Source organism: Chionomys nivalis, chromosome 3 (genome assembly GCF_950005125.1).
Source record: "Chionomys nivalis chromosome 3, mChiNiv1.1, whole genome shotgun sequence".
NCBI lineage: Eukaryota > Metazoa > Chordata > Mammalia > Rodentia > Cricetidae > Chionomys > Chionomys nivalis.
Window position 1 is genome coordinate 92,842,134 of NC_080088.1, and position 24,785 is coordinate 92,866,918.

Below are 24,785 nucleotides of genomic sequence, written 5' to 3' on the forward strand. Positions count from 1 at the left end.
CAGCCCTAACTGTCCTAGAACTCATTCTGTAGACTAGGCTTGCCTGGGACTCAGAGATCTGCCTGCCTCTGCCTCCTGAGTGCTGGGATTAAAGACAAACACCACCACTGTCCAACTGACTTCCTTATTTTAAAATCTGTAGGAAATCTAATCATTAATTTGAAGTGAGGAGGCAGAAGCCTAGACTGGAATGGGCAGGAGTAATAATAACACGAAGGGCCTCTTGCTTTGGTTACATAGCTTTTAAGAGAATTAAACAATGCCTGCTTTTAACCACTTGACATCACTGAACACTTTTCCTACTTTCTGAGAACATCCACCAGCATTTAGCTAATGAGCCGCCCAGTTCCTAGCATCACTAGCCTTCCCCCAAAGCTTCCTCAAGCAAGAGTTCTGTAATTTTCCTAACCCGAGTTTACTCACTAGCCAGCTATTAAACGCTCATTTTTTTTTTAAAAAAAAGCTTTTTAAAAAAAAATTTTTTTTTAAATTTTAAAAAAAAGCTTTTTTTTTTTTCTGTTTTTTTGAGACTTGTTTTTCTGTGTAGGCCTGACTGTCCTGAAACTCACTCTGTAGACCAGGCTGGCCTTGAACTCAGAGATCTGCCTGCCTCTGCTTCCCCTGCTTTCCAAGTGCTGGGATTAAAGGCGCAGCTGCTGTCGCCACCACCACCACCACCTATCTTTTTTTCAAAGGCAACTTCTCACTGTCCAGTCTGGTCAAGGATGACCTTGAACTTCCGACGCCTCTACTTCCTGATTACAGATCTCTAGCACCACACCAGTTGCTGGGGACCGAACCCTGGCCCTTGTGCTTCCTAAGCAAACCTCTACCAACTGAGCTACGTCCCAGCCCTAGACAAGTCTCTGTGTCTGAGACTCAGGTGGCTGTGGCCACATAGCTGCTGAGTTTCATGGGATGGGCAGGTACTCTCAAAGGGTTGCCAGGCTCATTCATAGCTGCTGAGTTTCATGGGATGGGCAGGTAACCTCAAAGGGTTGCCAGGCTCAGACAATAAGCACCATTGCCACGGCGGATCATCCCTCTCCCTCACCTTGAGGGCTGCAGTTTTCTGCTGCTCAGCCAGGAGCAGGTTCACCTCTTCTCTGGCCAGAGCCACCTCTGGGGGTTCTGAAGCCTCGACCTCCTCTCCGTCAGCATCCCCTGGCTCCTGGTCCTTCTCACTCTTGCCCGTGTTTGCATGGGGTTGGGTCTTCTCTTGCTCCCAGCTGCAGCCAGGACACAGGTATCAGGGATCAATCTTGCCTGAGCGGAGAGTTCTACACCTCACACCCAGAGTTTTCCAGGCCCACTAGCCTCCTCACAGGAGTGGGAAAACAATGGAGAGGAACCAGGTCTCACTCAAGATCTTCTCCACATATGCATCCATTCCAGCCCCACATATGACCCCTGACTCCACAGAGCCAGCCACAGCCACCTCCTGTGTAAACATGCTGTCCTCAGAAGACAACTGTGTGACCAGGGACACTAGGAGCATGTCTGGGCTCCGGTAGCAAGGGTAACACATTGAGCCTAAACAGGATCCATGGAAACAGGGCAGAAAAGGAAGACCAAGGAAGCCTGGCAAGCAGATACCTGGCCAGAAAGGGCAAGACACTGTGATTGCATTGGTTTTGCTTTTTCTTCCCCCTCAAGACAGGGTTTCCAGGCTGGTCTCGAACCTGGAGATCCACCTGCCTCTGCCTCCCTAGTGCTGGAATTAAAGGCGTGCGCCACCACAGCACAGCTCCGATTGCATTGCTAAAGTTTAGAATGACTGCAGTGTAAGCAGTGTTGTTCACATAATTGGAGAGAGAGGAGGAAGGTGAGCACGGTGATGACAGTGACCATAACAAAGGGTGGTGATGTACACTTGTCATTCCAGCGCCCAGGAGGTGGAAGTGAAAGACCACAAATCCCAGCCTGAGTTATATACAAGACCTTGTTCCCACAAAGAGGGGAGGGGGAGGGGAGGGGGAGGGGAAGGAGAGGGGAGGAGAAAGGGAGGGAGAGGGGAGGAGAAAGGGAGGGAGAGGGGAGGAGAAAGGGAGGGAGAGGGGAGGAGAAAGAGAGGGGCGGGAAGGGAGTCGAGAAGGGAGAGAGAGGAAGAGGAGATGAGGGGAATTATGGGGAGAAGCCAGAGTAGATGTGAAAAGAAGCAACGGGTTTGAGTGTGACGGTGCTGTCTGAAGTCACCCCTAAGTAGGTCTTGTGTCCAGGTTTCTTCAGGACAGTTGGAGGGATACCCACTGTCCCAGTGTAATGATTAGGGGAGCCCCTTCACCTCCAGAAGTCTGGTGTGGGCATCCCAGCTATTCTCTGCACAGGGTCACTCTGTCTTCAGAGTCTTACACGTACGGGTAAGTGAACCGTGGGAGAGATTGTGTTAATGTGTATTGACGCCCCTGGGCTGGCTCTGGACCCCAACCGTAAGAGGCCCAAGGGATCTAGAAGTGTCTCCTGCTTGGCCCAGTTTACCAATAGGGTTGTAATGGGAGAGGAACAGAGACAGGACCTGCTTTCTTTCTTTTTGTTGTTTTGTTTTGTTTTGGTTTTCGAGACAGGGTTTCTCTGTGGCTTTGGAGCCTGTCCTGGAACTAGCTCCGTAGACCAGGCTGGTCTCGAACTCATAGAGATCCGCCTGCCTCTGCCTCCCAAGTGCTGGGATTAAAGGCGTGCGCCACCATCGCCCAGCCAGGACCTGCTTTCTTGAGGACCAGCGCCCCCTCTGTTCCTTGGCTTCCCTTCCCTTAGGGGATGTGCTGTGCCTATCAGCAGGGCACTCACTCTGCAATTGTCAGTAGGTGGCGAGACATGTCTATGTGCAGCTCAATGTTGGTATTCTCCAGCTCCACCAGGCTGCGCCGCATCTCCATCTGCTCCTTGAAAGCCCCAATAAGCTGTGCCCGGATCTTGTTCATCTGTAGACGACTGTCCTCCTCTGCGTCCTGGGGGATGGTGACTGCAGGTAGGAAGAAGACTGGCTGGGCTGAACTCCATGCCCACTCCCAAGGATGAGCCCCAGTCCACGGACATTTGTGAATGCATGGAGGATGGGTGGGTGTGTAGGCAGGAGGATGTGTAGATGCGGTATGTGGATGGATGGGGAGTTAATTTTGTTGTTTGTTTGTTTGTTTGGTTGGTTGGTTTCAGTTTTTCAAGACAGGGTCTCTCTGTAGCTTTGGAGCCTGTCCTGGAACTAACCCTTGTAGACCAGGCTGGCCTCGAACTCACAGAGATACACCCGCCTCTGCCTCCCAAGTGTGTTGGGATTAAAGGCGTACACCACCACCACCCAGCTATTGTTTTTTTTTTTTTTGTTGTTGTTTTTTGTTTTTCAAGAAAGAATTTCTCCATGTAGCTTTGGCTGTCCTGGAACTCATTCTGTAGACCAGGCTGACCTCGAACTCACAAAGATTTGCTTGCCTCTGCATCCTGAGCACTGGGATTAAAGGCGTGCACCACCACCACCCAGCTTGGATGGGTAGGTAATTGATGGTGTATAAATTGATAAATAGATGGATTTTGGTGTGGCCAGATGGATATGTAGATGTGTGAATGAATAGGTAGGTGAGTAGCTGAATAGGTACATGTATATATGTATGTATGTATGTGTGTATGCATGTATGCATGTATGCATGTATGTATGTATATTTGGGTGGATGGATGCATGGAAGCATAGGTGGATGGATAGATAGATAAGACGGCAGAGGGATGAATGAATAGGGGATGGGTGGGTAGATGAATGTGTATTTGGGTGGAGAGATGGATGGATGGGACATAGGTGGGTGGATAAATGGATGTGTGAGTGGATGGATGAACAGATGGAGGGACGGATGTGGGCTGGATGTATGAGTGTATGGAAGGACGGGTTGGTGGATGGATGGACAGATGGGGAGATGAGTGGGTGGAGGAACATGTATTTGGGTGAACAGTTGGATGGATGGGGAAATGGTTGGGTGAGTGGACAGATGGCACATAGATGGGCAAGTGGAAGGACGGTAGATGGGTATATGTCATGGTTTTACTTCTCTTTGAAAACCTTAATTTTTGTCTAATTGATACATTACCAATTTAACACATTTCATATTCCCCCAGCACTTTACTTTTAGCTATCCAAGAAGTGAAAGCTATTTCAGCTTACACCTGTGTTTCCTAAAGTATTTGAGACGTTTTTATGTTTCCAGCCATTAAGAATTCTGTGTGGCTGGCAAAATGGCTTAGTGGGTAAAGATGCTTACAGCCAAGCCTCACAACCTAAGTTTAATCTCCAGAATCCACATGGTAGGAGAAGTGAACCAATTCCTGCAAGTTGTCCTCTGATCTACACACACACACAGATAATAAAACAAAAATAAAAGTAATTCTTCTGTGAATTGTCTATTAAATGTCTTGCTCACTCTTAATTATTGACTGCTTGCTTATTTTTATTGATTTTAGAAGTCCTCTGTAATTACAGCAAAACCTATCTTCATAAACCAAAGAACATGTGGGTGGTATGTCTGCATATGTCCTTTAGGGGGGTAGAGGGTTATGTGTTTAATATGCTGTGTACATGTCGATGTGGGTCTGTGTATACATGCATGCAATCACATGTGCCCATGCCAGGCTAGAGGTCAATGTTGGGTATCTTTCGGATCTATCTCCCTGCCTTATGCTTTGAGACAGTGTCTCTCACTGCTCTGCAGCCCATTAACTGGCTAGACTGGATGGCCATCCCGCTCCAGGAATCCTCCAGACTCTTCCCTTACCCAGTGCTGGGGTTAGAGACATCCAAGACTGCCTGGCTTTTTGTTTGTTTTATTTTTGTTTCTCTGTGTAACTGTCCTGGCTGTCCTGGAACTCACTCTATAGTCTATGCTGGCCTCCAGCTCACAGAGATTGCCTGCCTCTGCCCCTCAAGTGCTGGGATTAAAGACATGCACCGCTGCACCCAACCTGCTGCACTGGCTTTTATGTGAGAGCTGAGGATCCTAACCAGTCCTCATGTTTACACAGAAACAATTGCTGGGCCACATCCCCGCTCCACACAGGTGTCTTAAAATCTTTCTTTCTTTCTTTCTTTCTTTCTTTCTTTCTTTCTTTCTTTCTTTCTTTCTTTCTTTCTTTCTAGAAAGGGAGAAAGAGTCAAGTCAGTCTCTTGCCTCCATGGCTGGCCTCAAGTTCTCTATAACCCGAATTCAGTCCACAAAGCCAAGTGCGATGGTGCCCTTCTATAATTCTAGCACTGGAGCACAGGAGAAACAAAGACAAGTGGATTCCTAGGGCACACCTGTCAGCCAGCATGGCCCAATCGCTAAGTTCCAAGCCCAGAGGGAAACCCTGTGTCAAAAAATATTAAGGTGGCTGGAAAGATGTCTCAACATCTAAGAGGCCTGGCTACTCTTCAGAGAACCCACATGGTGGCTGGAAACTATCTGCAGTTTCAGTCCCAGGGATCTGTTACCCTCTTCTGGCTTCCTTGGGTACTGCAAACATATGGGGCATAGACATACATGCAGACAGAACACCCAATACACATCAAATAAATCAAAAAGTTTCAAGTCAATTAAAAAGTAAGAGCCATATGTGGAGGGCAGGGCACACACATTTAATTCTAGCACTCAGGAGGCAGAGGCAGGAGCCAGCCTGGTCTACACAGTGAGTTCCAAAAGAATCAAGGCTACACAGAATATACCTTGTTTCAAAACAAAAAGCAACAAACATACAAACAAAAAAAAAGTCAAACAAGAATGCAGTTGCTCTGAGTCACTTTAAGGTTCTGTTGGGTCCACCTGCTGCTCTGAGGCCTGTCTCAGCGAGGTCTAGATTTTCTTCTTCCTCTCCTTCTGTCTTTTCTCTCACAGGCTGGTCAGAGCCTGAGCTGCCTCTTCTGGTGCTCTGGCTTCCTTACTCTTTCAGGGAAGGCCCCCTCCCTCATTTACCATGCAGCTGAATGTCAGCCACATGGCTAATCAGCATGCCTACATCTCAAGCATCTACCTATGAATCTATGATAATTTTCTCCCTAAACTCAAAAAGAGGTAGAGAGTGAGGAAGATATTTAACACTGACCTTTGGCCTTTACACCAAAAAAAGAAAAGAAAATGAAAAAAACATAAGCCAGATGTAGTGGCACATGGCTTTAATCCCAGCACTTGGGATGTGGAAGCAAGGGGATCTCTGTGAGTTTAAGGCCAGCCTGGTCTACAGAGTATGTTCTAGGAGAGCCAGAGCTACACAGTGAAACCTTATCTCAGAAAAAAAAAGGACATAAAATAGTCTAGCCCCCATATCTTATAGGCATAAAACTAGAGCCAGCCTGAGGCTCCCAGGGAAGCAAGAACAACAGCCCTTACAGGGTCACTTGGTCACCGTGAATGTAGACAATCACTATGGCCATGGCTAGGCACTTCCATAGGCCAGGAGAAGCCACGGGGCCATGGAATGTGGATGTTGAGCACAGAGCTCCAGGGAGGAGAGGGTACTGAGCCATCAGGGCCTGCTGGAGGCACAGCTGTACTCAGCACTACCTTGTATATCCAGGACGCCAGGGTCACTTTTCTTCTCCTTATCCTGCTTCTCAATCTTTGACTTGAGGTGCTCGATTTCCCTGCGCAGGTCAGAGATGACGTCAGTGTACTGAGCGATGCGGTAGGAGACATTCAGTAGGTTGCGCTTGACCTGATGGTGAGGACAAGTGCCCAAGGTTAGGCATGGCAAGAAGTATCCTGAAGGACAGGTTTGAGAGGTGACGTGGTGAGTGTGGTGATTGGCTTGTCAACTGGACACAACTTACAATCACCCTGGGAAGAGTCTCCAAGAAGGATTATCTACACCAGGCTGGGCATGACTGAGGGGACTGTCTTAATTAAGTTAATTGATGGTACCCACAGTGGGCAGCACCATCCCCTATGTATGTGGAGTGGGGGATGGTCCTGATCTATATAAGAATGGAGAAACTGAGCAGGGCGCAAGCAGGCGAGCATTAATTTCTGTCTTTGCCTTGATTGTCCCCCAATAGTAGACTGTAACTTAGAATTATGAGTCAAAAGGAGCCTTTCTCATTTTGGGATTGCTTATGTCTGGGTATTTTATCACAGCGACAGAAATGAAATGGGAAGGGCTGGAGAGATGGCTCAGTGGCTAAGAGCACTGCCTGCTCTTCCAAAGGTCCTGAGTTCAATTTCCAGCAACCACATGGTGGCTCACAACCATCTGTAATGAGGTCTGGTGCCCTCTTATGGCCTACAGGCATAGACAGACAGAATATTGTATACAGAATAAATAAATATTTTTTTAAAAAAAGAAATGAGCCGGGCGGTGGTGGCGCATGCCTTTAATCCCAGCACTCGGGAGGCAGAGGCAGGCAGATCTCTGTGAGTTCGAGGCCAGCCTGGTTTACAAGAGCTAGTTGCAGGACAGGCTCCAAAGCTACAGAGAAACCCTGTCTCGAAAAACTAAAAAATAAAATAAAATAAAATAAATAAAAAAAGAAGCGAAATGGGAAAACGGGGATGGGGGACCCAACATCATTGCTACATCATGTTATCTATGAATGTGCTAGGCCACATCCTGGGATGTGTGTGGCCCGTGGTGGGACAGGTTGGACACCTGCTATATCACAGAGGAGCATTGAGAACACAGGGCTTAGTGTATTCGGCCAGACACAAAAGCAGAATGCTGTGTGATCAGTCTATGTGGTATCCGGAGAAGTTAGATTCTTGGAAGCAGAACGCAGAGTGGTAGGGCCATGGCCTGGGGAGAAGCTGGGGGTCTTTAATGGAGACTGAGTTTTGGTTTGGTTTGGTGTGTAAGTTCTATATTTCTATTTCTATATTTCTATTTTTTTTTTAAATTTTTTTTAATTTATTTATTATGTATACAACATTCCTTCCATGTATGCTTGCAGGCCAGAAGAGGGCAGCAGACATCATTACAGATGGCTGTGAGCCACCATGTGGTTGCTGGGAATTGAACTCAGGACCTCTGGAAGAACAGTCAGTGCTCTTAACCTCTGAGCCATCTCTCCAGCCCCTATTTCTATTTTTTTAATTGGTCCTGAGGAGTCATTCACAGGACCTCCAAAAATTTAATTATAGATTCCATAAGTAAAAAACCATATCATATTTCTATGGTGTGTAAGTTCTAAAGGTGGACAATCATTCTGGTAGCACCACAGGGTGACTATACCAAGGCTACCATGCTGCAGATTCACAGTGATGAAAATAGAAATTTGGGTGGCCATAGGGATGACTCAGTGGGGTAAAGGCAATTGCTACCAAGGCTGTCGGCCTAGAACCTCCATGGTGGAGGGAGAAGAGCACTGAGTCCCACAAGTTACCCTCTGCCAGCCACACGCTTGCCATGACATGCATATATACACACACATGTATGCACACACTAAAGAAAAATAGAATAAAGAAATAACTAAATGAAGCCTGGTAGTGGTGGTGCACATCTTTAATCCCAGAACTCAGGAGGCAGAGGCAGTCATATCTCTCTAAGTTCTAGGACAGCCAGGGCTACACAGAGAAACCCTACCAAGAAAAAGCAAAATGAAAAAATTTGTTCCATGTATATGTTAACATAATAAAGGATTTCAAGTAATCCACTAGGATTTTTTAGAACTCTTCCCACCGGTAACTATTGCTACCTCTGATTGTGGGGGAGGGGAAGATTCATGTTCACGTGGGTGTACATGTGTGTGCTCATGTGTGTACAGGTCAGAAATCAACTTCAGGTGTCATTCTGCAGGCTCCATCTACCTTATTTTTAAATTTTAATTACTTACCGTGTATACCTGACTGACCTGAGTCTCCCTAAGGTAGATCAGGCTAGCCTTGGACTCACAGTGATCCACATGCCTCTACCTCCTGAGTGCTGACATAAAGGCCTGCAGTATGATGCCCAGCTCACCTTGTTCTTTTGAGGTGGGGTCTCTTGATGGCCTAGAGTTTGACAGAGAGGCTAGGTTGGCTGGCCAGCCAGCCTCGGGGATCTGTCTGTGTCCTTTCCAGCACAGGAATTATAGGTGAGCATTGCCGCATCTGAGTTTGTTTGTTTTGTGTTGCTGTTGTTGCTTTTAACATGTGTCTAGGGACTGAAGTCAGGCCGTCTTTCCCACTCCCTTACCCTCGTCTTGATGTTCTTCGCCCTGTACGCATAGAGCAGTGTGGTTCTTGATTCCTCAAAACTGGTGCTGGCCGGGCTGATGTGAGCGATCATCACTGTACGGCTGTTGCCTCCCAGGGCATCCTGCTCAGTGAGAACCACAGAACTGGGTTGATGGGAGCCGTGTGCTCGCCACGTCACCAGTGGCCCCAGCCCTCTGCCAGTACCATCAGAGGTCTGGGATCAGGGCAGCTGACACTGGGGACCAGAGTGAGGCTAGTGCCTGGGAAGGAGACCCCCAGGATAAGTGGGTCGTACTCCAGCCCCCCTTCTGACTGCTGCTTTGGTGAGAGCAGTTTAGACCCAGAGGGCAGATGTAGGGACATTATTTACTGCTGTTCATTTATCTAGGCAGCATCAAGCTCAGTGTGAAGAAAAGTTTTCGCAGGTTACAGGTACCCACAATGGGATCGGCATCTTGGGAGGTAGTGAGCTCCCCATTACTAGGGGCATGTGAGCAAGGATAGACCACACTCAGGAGAGTAATGGAGAGTCAGGCAGTGGCCAGGCACTCAGACTTGTACAGAGTGATGTCTTCAGGGTCCTAGGCCCCTGTGCTGGCAGTTAACTCCTGGAAGATACTATCAGCTGCGGTGGCCCACCCCAAGCCCCAGCTGGGGCACCTACCTTCAGCAGACGCGTCAGTTTGCTGTCACGGAAGTTCACGTACTGAGCTCGGCTGCCACCCTTCTCGCTGAGGGCATTGATGCAGTTGCCCAGCGCCAGCAGCGAGCGGTTGATGTGCGCGCCCTCTTTCATCCTCTTGCCTCGGTTCTGAGTCTGAGCAGAAAGGCCAGGCTAAACATGGACTGAGCCCCTTCCTACTGATATCTTCCCTTCCCCATCCCCAGGGAGGGGACTCAAGTCCAAAGGGGTGGGAAATGGCCCTGCCTGCCCTGGTACTGGGGCTCATAAATCCTAAGGACTGGAAACCCCTAGATGGGGCATCACAAGTAGAGTATTAAGCATTCATTCTCGGATATAGAGCTCATTGACATAGGAAGCTAACTGAAAAAATAAACAGATTAGAACCTAGACAACACTGCTTACAACAAAATGCAAGTGTGTTTTGTTTAGGAAGTACCCTACCTCCAACCCGGAGACTTACCCTATGCTCTACCAGTCCCCCTGCTGGCTTTCTGAGAGTTCAGCACCTGATCTTCCCAACCCAGCCCTACTTATTTCCTCTAATGCACAGGCTCTGTAGCAGTCCCCTGCCTCCACACATGGGCAGGGCTGTGTCATCTGCTGCCCCATAAGATACAAGCTCTGGGAAGTCACATCCGTCCCTTTGGGCCACGCAGCTGGCATAGTGAGTGTTCAATGGCATGAGCTAAATGAGCGGGTGAAAATGTGTGCAGAAGCCAGCAAACACATCTGAGCCCAGCATCCACATGGTGGCTCACCATCGTCTGTCGCTCTAGTTCCAGGGAATCAGACACCCTCTTCTGGCCTTCGCTGTACAGGGCACACAAGTGGTGCACAGACACAGAGGTTGGATTTAATGTTGCTGGCCTTGAACTTCTGATTCTTCTTCTTCCACCTCTGGATTACTTACACGCAGTACTCTGCTTGTTTCACACAGTGCTGATGCCGAAATCCGAGGCTTCGTGTGTGCTAGGCAAGCACTCCACCACCTGAGTTACATCCCTAGCCCCTTCTTTTTGTTCTCAGAGTCTTACTATGTCATCCAGGCAAGCCTGAAACTCATGGTCCTCCTGCCTCGGCCTCTCAAGCACTGGAATGACAGGCATCTACCATTGCAACTGGCTTCAAGTCTGTACTGTGAAGCAGGCACAGTGCTGGACTTGAACTTGGCCAAGGGGGCCTATGGCTATAGAGATTATAAGCATCACTGCCTGGTGTGTGTACTAGAGGGGCAGGGAAATGCTGCCTACTGGTAACATTGGATCTGCAAAGGCCTAAATTGACTCTTTTCCTAGCCCAGTCCTGAGCTGGCTTCCTGGCCTGAAGGAACACCTGAACCACAGGGTAGCATCCAGGAAGCACAAAAGCAAAACCAAGGGACCCACAGCTGGGAAGGGACTGTGGCAGTGCAGCCTTTCCCGCCAGGGTCCCTGTGCACCTACCTACCTGCCCACAGCGTGGAACTCCAAACGTTTTTCCTTGTATTCCAACCCAACTCCTCAGGATTTGTCTGGGCTCAGCCCTAAGACCCCTGCCATAGCCTCTACAGACTGTGAAAGTCCAGGCCTCCCTGGACACTGCTATCTGATGACACATGACACCCCAACACATGGGGCTCACCTTCAGTAGGTGCAGGAAGGAAGACCCTCTGAAAGCACTGGCTCCCTGCCTTCCTCACTAAATGCTTTCAGGATTCATTACCTAAGACTCTGCCACCTCTTCTGGGTCCAACACTGTCCTGGGTGCCAGAGAACATTTAAACAAGGACAGGCAAGGTCCCGTTCAGACTGAGAATGACAGACCCCCAGGGTGAAAGACAGTAAGGACATCTAAAAGTGGGTGCACCTCAGAGGGGCTGTACCTGGGCTGCACGCTCTGCACCTGCCAGGTCCACCATGAAGAGCCTCCCGAGGCGCACCTCCTCTGCCAGGTCACCACCTCGGCTTTTCTGGTGCACAGTGACCTGCAGTACAGCATGGGAGCGGGATGAAGTCTTGTTGGTAGCTGTGGGCTCCTGTGTACGCTGCCGGTTGCCTTTGGTGAGTAGTTGCATGATCTGAGGGCGAAGGGAGAGGAAGGCAAGCCATAGACCTGAGTGGCCACACATTCCTTCTAGAAATACCCAAGAAAAGGAGGAAGGGGGACTCTGGGGCTCGGACTCTTACAGTAGCAAGGTCTAGTTGTGGCATGAAGTGATTAACTAGTTAAGTAAATTAGAGGAATTAAAGATTCTTGACGGGCACCCCATCTGCCCTTCCTCTATCCATGACAGATATCACTAATGGATAATCTCTTTTTCCCTCCTTTTTTTTTAAAAAAAAAAAAAAAGACAAAATCTTCCTGTGGTGTCTAGTCTTTTGTCAACTTGACACAAGTTAGAGTTATCTGAAAAGATGGAACCTCAATTGAGAAAATGCTGCCATAAGATCCAGGATTAAGGCATTTTCTTAATTAGTGATTGATGGGGAGGGCACAGCCCATCCCTGGGCAGGTGGTTCTGGGTGCTATAAGAAAACAGGCTGAGCAAGCCATGAGGAGCAAGCCAGTAAGCAGCATCCTGTACCAGTTCCTGCCTCCAGGAGGGTTGTTGCTCCAGTTCTGCAGCTGCTTGCATGGCAGAGGGGTTCACTTCTATCGCCAACCCCAACAGCCCTGCAGCTGCCTGATAGAGTTCCAGTCCTGACTTCCTTCAGTGATGAACTGTGATATGGAACCATAGGCCAAACAAGCCCTTGCCTTTCCAACTTGTCTTTTGGTCATGGTGCTTCATCACAGCAATAGAAACCCTGAGACACATTGTCTGGGTTCACTAAAACTCACTATGCAACGAGGGATGACCTTGAATTTCTGATCCTCCTGCCTCCAACTCCTGAGGGCTGGGGTTGCAAATGTGTGCCACCATGTTCAGTTTATACAGTACTTGGGATGGAACCCATGAACTCATACATGCTAGGCAAGCACTCCACCAGCTGAGCTATATCCCCAGGCTAACTCACCCCTTCCCCACAGAGCCTAGAGGAGCCCTGACCCTTTCCAAGTCACAAATCCAGGAAGCAGAAGCTGCAGAATTGTTAGGGTTGGCCATGGGAGTGAACCCCTCTGCCATGCAAGCAGCTATAGAACTGGAGTAGCAACCATCTGCTCAGGCCCTGCTGTGTGGGGATCAGACCAGGGCTAGGACTGCACAGTGTGGACGAGGCAAGAGTGGGGGGTGAGGGTGGAGGTGCTCACTGTCATCTAGGCCATGATAGCTTGGCTTGCACCTGCCTGTCGGCCGCTGCTCAGCAAATTTGAACAAGGAGAACTTTATGGGCTGGGCTGTGACCCTCACCTCTTGAGCATTTGAGGTGGATACTTCCGTGATGCCTGCAATTTGGATGCTGCCTCTAGAATCTTCTCTCAGCTCCAGAAACCCAGAAGACGGATTCAGGAGGTCACGGATGACTTCATTATAAATCTGGAGCAGACGGAAAGGTTGGGACAAAGTAGCAAAGAATCATAAAGTAGGGGCTGGAGAAATGGCTCGGGGCTGAAGAGCACTGGCTGCTCTTGCAGAGGACTGGGGTTCAAGTCCCAGAACCCACATAGTGGATTTCAACTGTCTGTAACTCCAGTTCCAGAGGCTCCAACACCTTCTTTTGGCCTCTGTGGCTACCAGGAAAGCATGTGGTACACAGACATCCATGCAGGGCAACACACATATATATACATAAAATTTTAAAAATTCTTTTGGTTTTTTGAGACAAGGTTTCTCTGTATAGCCCTGGTTGTCCTGGAACTCTCTCTGTAGACCAGGCTAGCCTCAAACTCTGAGATATACCTGCCTCAGTGCTGACATTAAAGGCATGCATTACCAAGCCCAGCTTAAATAATTTGGGGTGGGGGGATTCAAGACAGGGTTTCTCTGTAGCTTTGGAGCCTGTCCTGGAACTAGCTCTTGTAGACCAGGCTGGCCTCAAACTCAGAGATCCACCTGCTTCTGCCTCCCGAGTGCTGGGATTAAAGGCGTGCGCCACCACTGCCCGGCTCAGCTTAAATAATTTTTAAATTATTTTATTAGCATGGGTGTTTTGCCATCTATGTCTGTGCAACGATTGCATGCAATGCCCTCAGAGGCTAGAAGAGGATGTTGGATCACCTAAAACTGGAGTTACAGACATTTGTGAGCTAACATGTGGATGCTGGGTATTGAACCCCAAATCCTCTGAAAAAGCATCCGGTGCTCCTACCTGCTGAACCATCTCTCCAGCCCCCTAAAACACTTTTAAAAGAACCAATTGGAAGCCTGAGCTGCAGGGGAGTTTACACCTGAGTTCTGCACAGGCAGTTAGTATTGTACCCATTCTGCAGTTGATCCAACTGAGGCACAAGAACCAGCTCACCTCCAGGTAAGACATAGATACACTATATTCCATGTTATCCTGGGTCTTCTCGATGGCCTGGAAGAGGTCAGTGAGGGTCTGAAGGTAGATGCCAGGCTCTGCGTCCATGCCTAGCATGGTGTGGGTCTTCCCAGCACCTGCAGAAAGGTGGGGCTCAAATGTGCTGTGCAGTAAGAGGCCTGACCCCCTGCATAGTTTCAGGGGGTATTTCTTATAAGGGGGATATCACTGGCCCCCTCAGCATTTGCCCCCAAGAAATACAGCATGGCCTGTTCCTCCCCATAAACCTGGCATATCACTGACTGGTGTATGGATGAAGCAGCCAGGTCCCCACCTACACAGCCAGGGGTCCAGTCTCACCATGGAGAAGAGAACTGACTTCATTCTGTAGACCCTGGACCAGACAAGCACTTATTACCCAGATAGATCCTTGGTCCTTTCTTTTTCTTTTCCTTATTTGAGACAAGGTCTCATTATATAGCCCAGGCTAGCCTGGGACTTGTGAGCTTCTTGCCTTAGTTTCTCAAAGAGCTGGGGAACTGGGGTGACCCCTAAGCCACCTGTTTGCAAACACTGCTTGAACTTCACTCTAACCTCAGAGAAGAAATTCCTGGTTCCCCTGAGCAGAAAAATCACAGGCTGGGGTTGAAAGCTCCACCCCCAATGGCTATGTGCTCTGGGACAGCTATCTTTTTAAAAATAATTTATTTAACATGCATTGGTGTGAAGGAGTCATATCCCCTGGAACTGGAGCTATAGACAGTCATGAGATGCCATATGGGTGCTGGGAATTGAACCCAGGTCCTCTGAAAGGGCAGCCAATGCTCTTAACCACTGAGCTCTATCTCTAGTCCCTGGACAGTTTTCTTATTCCCTGGACTCTTTCCTGTGAGGAGGGAACATTCTCACCTTTCAGAGGTGTGGATGACAAAGCCCCGCACATAGTCCCTGGTACTTATAATGAGGCTCAGTGCTAGAGTACTAGCCCAGGATGCAATCTAGCATCCTAGCCTAGGTCCAATCTCTGGTACTACCAAAAATATACAAATATATAGATATTTGTATATGGACTGGGGATGTGGCTCAGTCGGTAGAGTACTCACCTAGAATACACAAACCCTGGATTCCATCTCCAGCATGGTGACACACGCTTATGATCCCGGCACTTGGGAGATGGAGGAAGGAGGACTGGGAGTTCAAGATCATCCTTGGCTACATAGTGAGCTTAAAGCCAGCCTGATCTACCTGACACCTTACCTCTAGAAAGGAGGCAGAGGACCTCTGTTGGCACCATGCCCATACTGTCCTGAAAACAGCGCCCAAACAGTACCTGAGGGCCCATAGGCAAAAACTGTCGCATTGTATCCAGAGATGACGCCCTCCACTAAATGCTGAATGGTGGCCTGATAAACAGCTTCCTGCAGACAGACAGGAGGACAGACAGTCAGGTGACAGCCCAGCCTGAGTCAGGGGACCTACTGCTTAGAAAAGACAGGGACCAACACTTGGGAGGCAGAGGCAAGCAGGCCTTTGTAAGTCTGAGGCCAACCTGGTCTACATAGTGAGTTCTATGACAGTCAAAGTTATACAGAGAGACCCTTTCTTGAAAAAAAAAAAAAAAAACAACACAAGCAGTGTAGTAGTGGCACACACCTTTAATCCCAGCACTGAGGAGACAGAGGTAGGTGGATATCTGTGAGTTCGAGGCCAGCCTGGTCTACAAAGCAAGTTCCAGGACAGGCTCCAAAGCTACACAAAGAAACCCTGCCTCGAAAAAGCAAAAAACAAAAACCCAAAATCAAAACAGAAAAGGCAGGGGCCAGCATTCAAGAGGCAGAGGCAGGAAGATCTCTGAGTTTACAGCCAGAGTGAGTTCTGGCTCAGCCAGGGCTACAGAATGACAGTACATCTTATAATTAGACAAACAAGAATTTAGGAATCCCCTCCCCTCAGGAGGCCTGACATATGCTTAGAACTAGTCATTCCCTAGGCTGCTGCGAGGATTGAGAGACTGAGGACTGGGCTTAGAACTCCACCATAGCATCAGGATCCCTCTTTGTGGGATGAAACTGGCAAGGAGGGGATATACAGGTAGTGAGCTCCCTGCCCACAGGGGAGTTCAAGGAGAGACACCTGGGGCTGGGAAGTAAAGTACAGGTTCATCTAGCTTGACCACCAGCAGCACCTGCTGCTGCACCTCCTAAGCACCCACTCTGGTACAACACAGGCTAGGTCTGAATTTGGGCTCTGCTGTGTGTACTGTGACCTCAGACGAATGCCTCACATGTAGAACAAGTGTGTGTGTGTGTGTGTGTGTGTGTGTGTGTGTGTGTATAGGGTTCCATGTAGTCCAGGCTAGCCACAACTTGCTATGTAGCGGAGGATGACCTTGAACTCCTTATTCTCTTGTCTCTACCTCCTGATGGCTGGGGTCATGGGTGTGTGTCATCACATCCAGCTAGGAGGAGGGAATATTTCTGAACATTTTGTATTGCTTGCAAGGGACATTGGGCCCTTAAGTGTAGCACTCAACATAAAGTAGCTTTGCTGATGACTGTCAGTGACCCTCTGTAGAATGCCATCATGACCTTGAACATGACCTCTACTCAGAGAGTAGCTAGGGAGTCACCTGCTTCACAGTGATGGCTTAGTCCTGAACTGAGGGTGACAGTGGTACTGCCAAAGGTAGTCAGTGGGGCCTGGTGGCATAAGTCTTTAACCGCAGCACTCAGGAGGCAGAGGCAGGCATATCTGTGTAAGTTCAAGGTCAGCTGGGTCTACATAGAAAGTTCCAAGACAGTCAAGAAAACATAGTTAAGACCTATCTACCAGAAAAAAAGGGATCAGTGTCCTCAGCAGGCCCTTCTGTGTTCATCATCCTTCCTGAGATGCTATGTCCCTAGAGCAGACATAGGAAGCAGCCTGGCATGAGTGTGGCTAGCTGAGAATGGCCCTGGACATTAGCTACTTAACTGAGGAACTAAATATATCTGCTATCATGGTACCCACAGAGGCCATACTAACATGAGCCAGCCTTGAGCTTTGACCAGCCAGCATAAATACATGTGCCCTCTGTTTGCCAGGTTTTGGGAGCCCAGAGGGCTCCCATTGGTCCTACTGAAGCTCTGAATGAAAAGCCTGTCCCCAGGAGTGTGAACTATTCCTAGCTACTGGCTGCTGCAGGATATGCCACTCCAGTACCAAGTGCGGACCAACCAAGTGGCCATCAGCGACATGTAGCTCAAAAGAGCATCTGATGACCACAACCCCTTGAATGCCCAATCATAGAAGCAGGAGGGCTTCTGGGCACAGCAGTCCACATCTGTAACCAGCATTTGGGAGGCTGAGGCAGAGGGATTGGGAGTTTAAGGCAATTCTAGGCTATAAGGTGAATCTGTGCCAGCCTGGACTATAAATGAGACCCTGTCTGGGAGGGAGAAAAAGAAGGGGCTGGGAAGGTGGCTCAAAGGTTAGAGGCACTGGATGCTCTTTTCTTTTTCTTTCTTTCTTTTTTTTTTTTTTTTTGAGACAGGGTTTCTCTGTGTAGCCTTGACTGTCCTGGAACTAGCTCTGTAGACCAGGCTGACCTCGAACTCACAGAGATCCACCTGCCTCTGCCTCCCAAGTACTGGAATTAAAGGCAAGCACCACCACTGCCTAGCTGCACTGCCTGCCCATCCAGAGGACCTGGATTCAGTACTCAGCACCCACATTGTAGCTCACAATTGTAACTCCAGTTCCAGAAAATATGACCCCTCTCTGGCCTCTGTGGGCATCAAACATGTACATGGTGCATTTGCATAAATGCAGGCAAACACTCATACACATAAAAAAAATTAAGAATCTTAAAAATCAAAGAAGTGCCAGGTAGTGGTGATGCATGCCTTTAATCTCAGCACTTGGGAGGCAAAGGCAGTCAGATCTTTGTGAGTTCAAGGCCAGTCTGGTCTACAAGAGCTAGTCCCAGGACAGCTAGAGCTGTTACATAAAAAAAACCTGCCTAAAAAAAAACCAAAACAAAAACAAACAACAACAAAACAAAACAAAAAAAGAAACCAAAGAAGTGAGCAATCTGGTACTGAATACAGGGCAGCCGACCTTCCCTCTCGCAGTAGGACAGGAATGCACAGCATCCCATCTTACACTGTCTCACCTGAGTCCAAATCTCCCCCAGATGCTGCTACCCTGGTGCTGCGACATCCCATTTCAGGAGTCCTAAGTTCAAATCCTACCTTCATTGCTATCCCTGATGAGCCCTGGCTCCCCTCTATCATGCGTGGTTAGGTTGCATGTGGTACCACCTTCTGGTCTTACAGAGGGTGGTAGTGACATGATGTATGAAAAAGACAAATGCCCGGTCCAAACGTCCAGCATTGAGTGTGTGACCTCCTGGAGGCTCCCTGTCTGTGAGATGGCATCACAGACTCCTCTTGCCAGCCCCCTGACTATCTTTACGACAGCTCTCAGCCTTAGATGTCCCTCCTCCGAGAGGGCCTTGCTGGCCGCCGTGTGTTATAATGAGAAAGACACATGTCCTCAATTTTCCCTTGCCCAATGGCGGTGTGGGAAAGGCCTGTGTCCTGATATCATGTGCAAAGAAGGAACCAGTGAACAAACTGAAGAGAAGCCCCCAGTGTGGGCCACAGGATCTGGCGACCCCTGTGTCCACAAGAGGATCTCATACACTTGATCTCTGGGAGAGGTTTTCTCCCCACAACCTCCCTGTTCTTCAGGGAGGCAGCAAAGTAGACGGATGAGACAGCCTGGAACGCAGGTCCAGGGAGCTCCTGGGGTTAGCGGCAGAAGGGGTGGTATGAACCTGCGATGCATGCTGGTCAAACACGGTGTCGAATATAAAGGTGCGCTCCCGGGACCGGTGCGCACGAAGGGTGTCCTCCGGGTCTTCGCCTGGGTCCATGAGCACCACCGCCTGGATGCAGCAAGACAAAGGGGTCAGGGGAGGGCCAGTCAGACCCTAGCTGTGCATCCTAAAGATTGAAGCACATCTTTAATTCCAGCACTCAGGAGGCAGAGACAGGCCTATGAGTTCGAGGCCAGCCAGGTCTACAGAGTGAGTTTCAGGCCAGCCAGGGCTGCACAGAGAAACCCTGTCTCAGAAAAAAGAAAACCAAGATGAGCATCAGCACTGCTCGCCTCCTTTGCTTCTCCACTTCAGACTTTGAGGCAGGGTCTCTCCCTGAGCCTGGAACTTGCCATTTCCACTAGACGGGCTGCCCAGTGACCCTGCAATCCTCCTGTCTCTGTTCTCTAGTTCTGGAGATTCAAACTCAAGTCCTTATGCTTCCACAGTGGGCATCTTATCTCACCTTACTCACTGGGGACAGTGTCTCCTGCTGTCACTTGCCCAAGGCATACTATACAGCTCCCCTCAGTCAGTGGGCTCCACAGCCACAGAAATGACTCAGATGCTGGGAGGTGGTGGCACACACCTTTAATCCCAAACTTGTGAGGCAGGTGGATCTCTGTGAGTTCAAGGCCAGCCTGGCCTACAAAATGCATTTCAGGACAGAAAGGGCTACACAGAAAACCTGTCTCAAAAAAACATTTTTTTTTTAAAAAAAAAGCCCCAGACAACCCCAAGCCCAAGGAAAACAGCCTGTCATGATTCAACAACCCCACCCAACATAACAGGTCACCACCATTCTGGCCCCATAGTGACAGACTGTCCTATGAACTAATATCATCAGAGAAGGCAAGAGGCTATGGAAACTGTAGAGTGCTGGGCTGGCCACTCCACAGGACAAAGGAGATAAAGGCACTGTCCCAAAGCCCTCACCTTTAAACTCCATTTCTCTGAGAGCCTGTCAGTCCCTAGAGCCCCTCAGTCCCCATATACACTATTATCAAGCAAACCTGTTAAGATCCTTGGGGCAAAGGGATTAAAGGAATCTGCCCCAGGGACAACGGGGGGCAGGGAAATGGGTAGAGGCCAAATGCAACCTGGCTGGTGGAGAGCACCAGAGAGGAACCAAGAAGGTGGAGGCAGAGCTGGGTGGTTCTGAGAGTCCTGTCACGTGATCACTACTCGCCCCTCCTGTGTTCTTAGCTTTGGAAACCGTAGTCCTGGGAGGCCAGGCTCTGCCAGGGCTTCTTTCTGGCTTCTGGCCAGCGCTTGCTCCATGACATAAGCTGACTTTCTCTGTTTTCTCTTCTCCTGGGGATACGCTGTGTGGCAGGGCAGCCTACCTACCGTGGGCCAGGCCGGGGCTGCAGGAGGACTTAGATGGGTCCCCAGCCAAGGTCCTCTCAACAACAGGCTCTGGGTGGGACTGTGGGATTGAGTGTCAGGGAAGTGGACTTTCCAGAACTTGATTTCTAATCTCAGTCTGGCTCTACTGCTCACTCTGGTGGGATCCTACGATGCGATGTCTCTCAAGCCTCACCCAGTCTTCACATTTGTGAAGTTACAGTAATCACGGAGACGGCTCAAAAGGGCCATAAAGGCTGATAAAAAAACATATACACAGACCCTTGAGTACTCAAAAGGTACCTGTAGCACTGGGTCTTAGATCATAAACAAATGTGTTTTATCTATCTATCTATCTATCTATCTATCTATCTATCTATCTATCTATCTATCTATCTATCTATCTATCTGTGAGTGTGCATGCCATGGTGGGGACAACCTTTGGGGAGTTAGCGTCCTCCTGTGACCTTGTAGTATCTGGGGATCAAACTCATATCATTGGGCTTGCACACAGCACCTTCCCCTGCCAAGCTATCTTGTCGGCCTCAGAAAAATACTTTTGTTGTTATAATGAACACTATCCTTATTTGCAAATGATATGATTCTATGCAAAGAGACCTTAATCACTCCAGAGAAGAATCTTAGAATGGATTGACATAAAGTGGCAGGATACAAAGTTAACAAAGTAGCTGGGACCAGTGAGACGGCTCAGCAGATTAAGGTGTTTGCTATGCAAGTTTGGGGAAACCTAAATTCCCTCCCCAGGGGACTGTTGGGTGGTAGTCTCAAAGAAATGTCCTGCACAGGCTCTGCTACTTGAACACAGATCCCCAATGGGTGCTGCTGTTTGGGAAGGATTAGGAGGTGTGGCCTTGCTAGAGGAAGTATGCCACTGGGGGCTGGTTTTGAGGTTTCACAGTCATGCACCGTTGCCAATGTGTTCTCTCTGCTTGGCCATGGTGTGTTACCACAGCATCAAAAGAGGGAAGAATAGGGGCTGGAGAGATGGCTCAGTGGTTAAGAGCACTGACTGCTCTTCCAGAGGTCCTGAGTTCAATTCCAGCAACCACATGGTGGCTCACAGCCATCTATAATGAGACCTGACGCCCCCTTCTGGCTTGCGGGCATTTATGGAAGGAATGCTGTACAATAATAAATAAATATTTAAAAAAAAAAAAGAGGGAAGAATATACCTTGTAAAGGTGGAAGAATAGAATTTACTCCACAAAGTTGTCCATGTCTATGCTGTGACATGCATGCCCACATACATCACACACAGACACACACAACAGCAATAACACAATAACAATAATAAATTAGTAGCCTTTTTATATATTAGTGTTTCTCAACATGTGGGTCCAGACCCCTTTGGAGGTCAAATGATCCTTTCACAGGGATCGCCTAAGACCATCAGAAATACCAGATATTTATATTGTAATTCATAACAGTAGCAAAACTGCAGCTATGAAATAGCAACAAAAATAATTTTATGGCTGGGAACCAAAACATGAGGGATTGTATTAGAGGGCCACAACATTAGGAAGGTTGAGAAGCAGTGTTATAAACAACCATCTAAGGACAAAATCAGACAAATGCTCTCATTCACAACTGCCTCAAGAAAAAAAATCTGCCGGGTGGTGGTGGCGCACGCCTTTAATCCCAGCACTTGGGAGGCAGAGGCAGGCGGATCTCTGTGAGTTCGAGACCAGCCTGGTCTACAAGAGCTAGTTCCAGGACAGGCTCCAAAACCACAGAGAAACCCTGTCTCGAAAAACAAACAAACAAACAAAATTAAATAAATAAATAAAATAAAAAAAAGAAAAAAGAAAAAAAAATCTTTGGAATAAACCCAACCAAGGAAATGGTCTCTATAACAACTTTTTTTTTTTAAACACTTGGGTTTTTTTTTTTTTAACAGATTTATTTATTTATAATGTATACAGTGTTCTATCTGTCTGCTTGCTGGCCAGAAGAGGGCACCAGATCTCATTACAGATGGCTGTGAGCCACCATGTGGTTGCTGGGAATTGAACTCAGGACCTCTGGAAGAGCAGTCAGTGCTCTTAACTGCTGAGCCATCTCTCCAGCCTCCATCTATAACAACTTTAAAACACCTGGGAGAGCTGAGCACTGGTGGCACACACCTTTAATCCCAGCACTGGGGAGGAAAAAGTAGGAGGATCTCTGTGAGTTTGAGGCCAGCCTGGTCTACAAAGTGAGTTCAAGGACAGCCAGGGCTACATGGAGAAACCCTGTCTCGAAAAGTCAAAATAAAATAATAATGGTAACAATAAAATCTTTAACAAGTAAGATTGTGTGAGAAAAAAAGGACATTATGGGGAAAAGCAGAATTTTGAATGTGTCTACAAAGTTAGATGATGGAGGAGGGTCTATGTGTTACTTTCATTGGTTAATAAAGAAACTGCCTTGGCCCTTTGATAGGACAGATTAGGTAGGCAGAGTAAACAGAACAGGATGCTGGGTAGAAGGAAGTGAGGTCAGATGCCATGGAGCCAGCCGCCGAGTCAGACATGCTGAATCTTTCCCAGTAAGCCACCACCTCGTTGTGCTACACAGATTATTAGAAATGTGAGAGTTAGCCAATAAGAGGCTAGAAATAATGGGCCAGGCAGTGTTTAAAAGAATACAATTTGTGTGTTGTTATTTCGGGTGTAAAGCTAACCATGTGGGAGACGAAAAGCAGGCCTGCTTGTCTCATCACTACAGTTAGATGATGCTGGATCAACTTCCTGATTTCCTTGTTGAAGTCAGATGCCAGGATGCGTAAAAAGCGTGTGAAGTCACCAATCCATGTGTGCTGATAACATGGACACAGCCATGCCCAGGACCCCAGTGCCTCAGCCCCATGGGAGTGACAAAGCCTTTCCTGAGTGAGGATCAGAGAGATTACAAAGCCTTCCTCTGGTCCAAATGCAAATGCTACCAGTGTGTGCAGACAATGCCTATCATAGATTTCTCCCCCTAGATGTTTTATGGCTGAAGACTGCTCGCTACAGAGGCTCCCTGCCCCCTTGTTCATCTGTAAAACATAAACACACTGAGCTTCTGAGGGGCTTCAGCTCCGGCATGCGAGAGCCAAGCCTCCTGACCCAGTTTATGTGTTTGTCTTCATTGTCTCACTGTTGGAGTCAGGTTCATCCCCAGAGCATGCTGGATATGGCAAGAATGTTCCTGGCTTTTTGTTTTGCTGCTGCTGTTGTTGTTTCTTTCATTTTTACTTGTTTTGAGAGAAGGGTTCTCTGTGTAGTCCTGGCTGTCCTGAAACTTACTCTGTAGATCTCAGACTTTGAGTTTGAGGTTTGCTTCTGCCTCCTGAGTGCTGGGACTGAATTCATGATCCTCCTGCTCTGATCAGCCAGATTACAGGCACAAGCAACCAACCACATCCAGATGAGAATGTTTCTGTTTTAAAGAGGTCTATGATGGAATGTTTGGGTAGGGAAGGGTGTTGTACCTCCAAATGCTTCAGAGAAATGTCTAGTCGGAGCCCAGGGGAGTAAAACAGTACACCAGACCTTAGTACAACTGGCACCATAATGGGAGTACCATTCAGGCCATAAAACTCAGCATGTAGGGGGCTGGAGAGATGGCTCAGAGGTTAAGAGCATTGCCTGCTCTCCCAAAGGTCCTGAGTTCAATTCCCAGCAACCATATGGTGGCTCACAACCATCTGTAATGGGGTCTGGTGCCCTCTTGTGACCTGCAGGCATACACACAGACAAAACATTGTATACATAATAAATAAATAAATAAATATTTAAAAAAAAAAAAAAAAACTCAGCATGTAGTCAGCACTACCCGCCAAAACTAAAACAAAGGCCTAATCCATCAAGGTCTGTAGTTCTGGGAAACTCTAAATGTACTAACCTTGCTATCTCTCCAGCCCCATGTGCTGTCCTCTGCACTGCACACGGTCACACACATACACATCTGAAGCACCGGCCCTGCCCTCCCTACTCAACCCATCTTCGCAGGTGACATATGACTTTACTGTTGTGTCTGAACACTGACACCTGGTGTGCACTGTTAAGCAGTCCATGACCTCAGTGCTGATTCACCCCAAAGGCAGCTTTGCCAATGCACCCCTCCCCTGGGCTCTGAGCCCCAGTGGGCAGCCCTTGGCAGGGATGGATGTCTACCCACATTTTGGATTGTTGGCTTGAATATAAACACCCTGCCTGAGAATCATCTCACAGACCACCTCATTAATCTCACTAGTGACCAACAGGGACATATGTCCATCTCACAAAGCCTGGCTTTAGATTCCTTCTAAGTGACAGCCAAAGGCAAAGTTTCTAAGGTGTGGGTAGCTGAGTGTTGAGTCTTTCTCTGAAGAAAAGTCCCTGGTAATGGCAGCATGCGCTCCACCCTGC

The 24,785-nt window shown here is 48.3% G+C and overlaps 1 protein-coding gene across 1 annotated transcript in view; it reads right to left on the reverse strand.

Annotated features, from left to right (window-relative positions):
* LOC130871985 (kinesin-like protein KIF19) overlaps nucleotides 1-24,785 on the reverse strand; it is a 46,735-nt gene that overhangs the window by 20,107 nt on the left and 1,843 nt on the right. The window contains exons 3-12 of the mRNA XM_057765770.1: nucleotides 19,003-19,113; nucleotides 15,514-15,601; nucleotides 14,184-14,320; nucleotides 13,133-13,258; nucleotides 11,663-11,857; nucleotides 9,781-9,933; nucleotides 9,115-9,237; nucleotides 6,513-6,663; nucleotides 2,788-2,962; nucleotides 1,055-1,229 (exon numbers count right to left, since the gene is read on the reverse strand). Of these exons, the coding sequence (XP_057621753.1) occupies nucleotides 1,055-1,229; nucleotides 2,788-2,962; nucleotides 6,513-6,663; nucleotides 9,115-9,237; nucleotides 9,781-9,933; nucleotides 11,663-11,857; nucleotides 13,133-13,258; nucleotides 14,184-14,320; nucleotides 15,514-15,601; nucleotides 19,003-19,113 (1,434 nt within the window). The remainder of the gene's footprint in view (nucleotides 1-1,054; nucleotides 1,230-2,787; nucleotides 2,963-6,512; nucleotides 6,664-9,114; nucleotides 9,238-9,780; nucleotides 9,934-11,662; nucleotides 11,858-13,132; nucleotides 13,259-14,183; nucleotides 14,321-15,513; nucleotides 15,602-19,002; nucleotides 19,114-24,785) is intronic.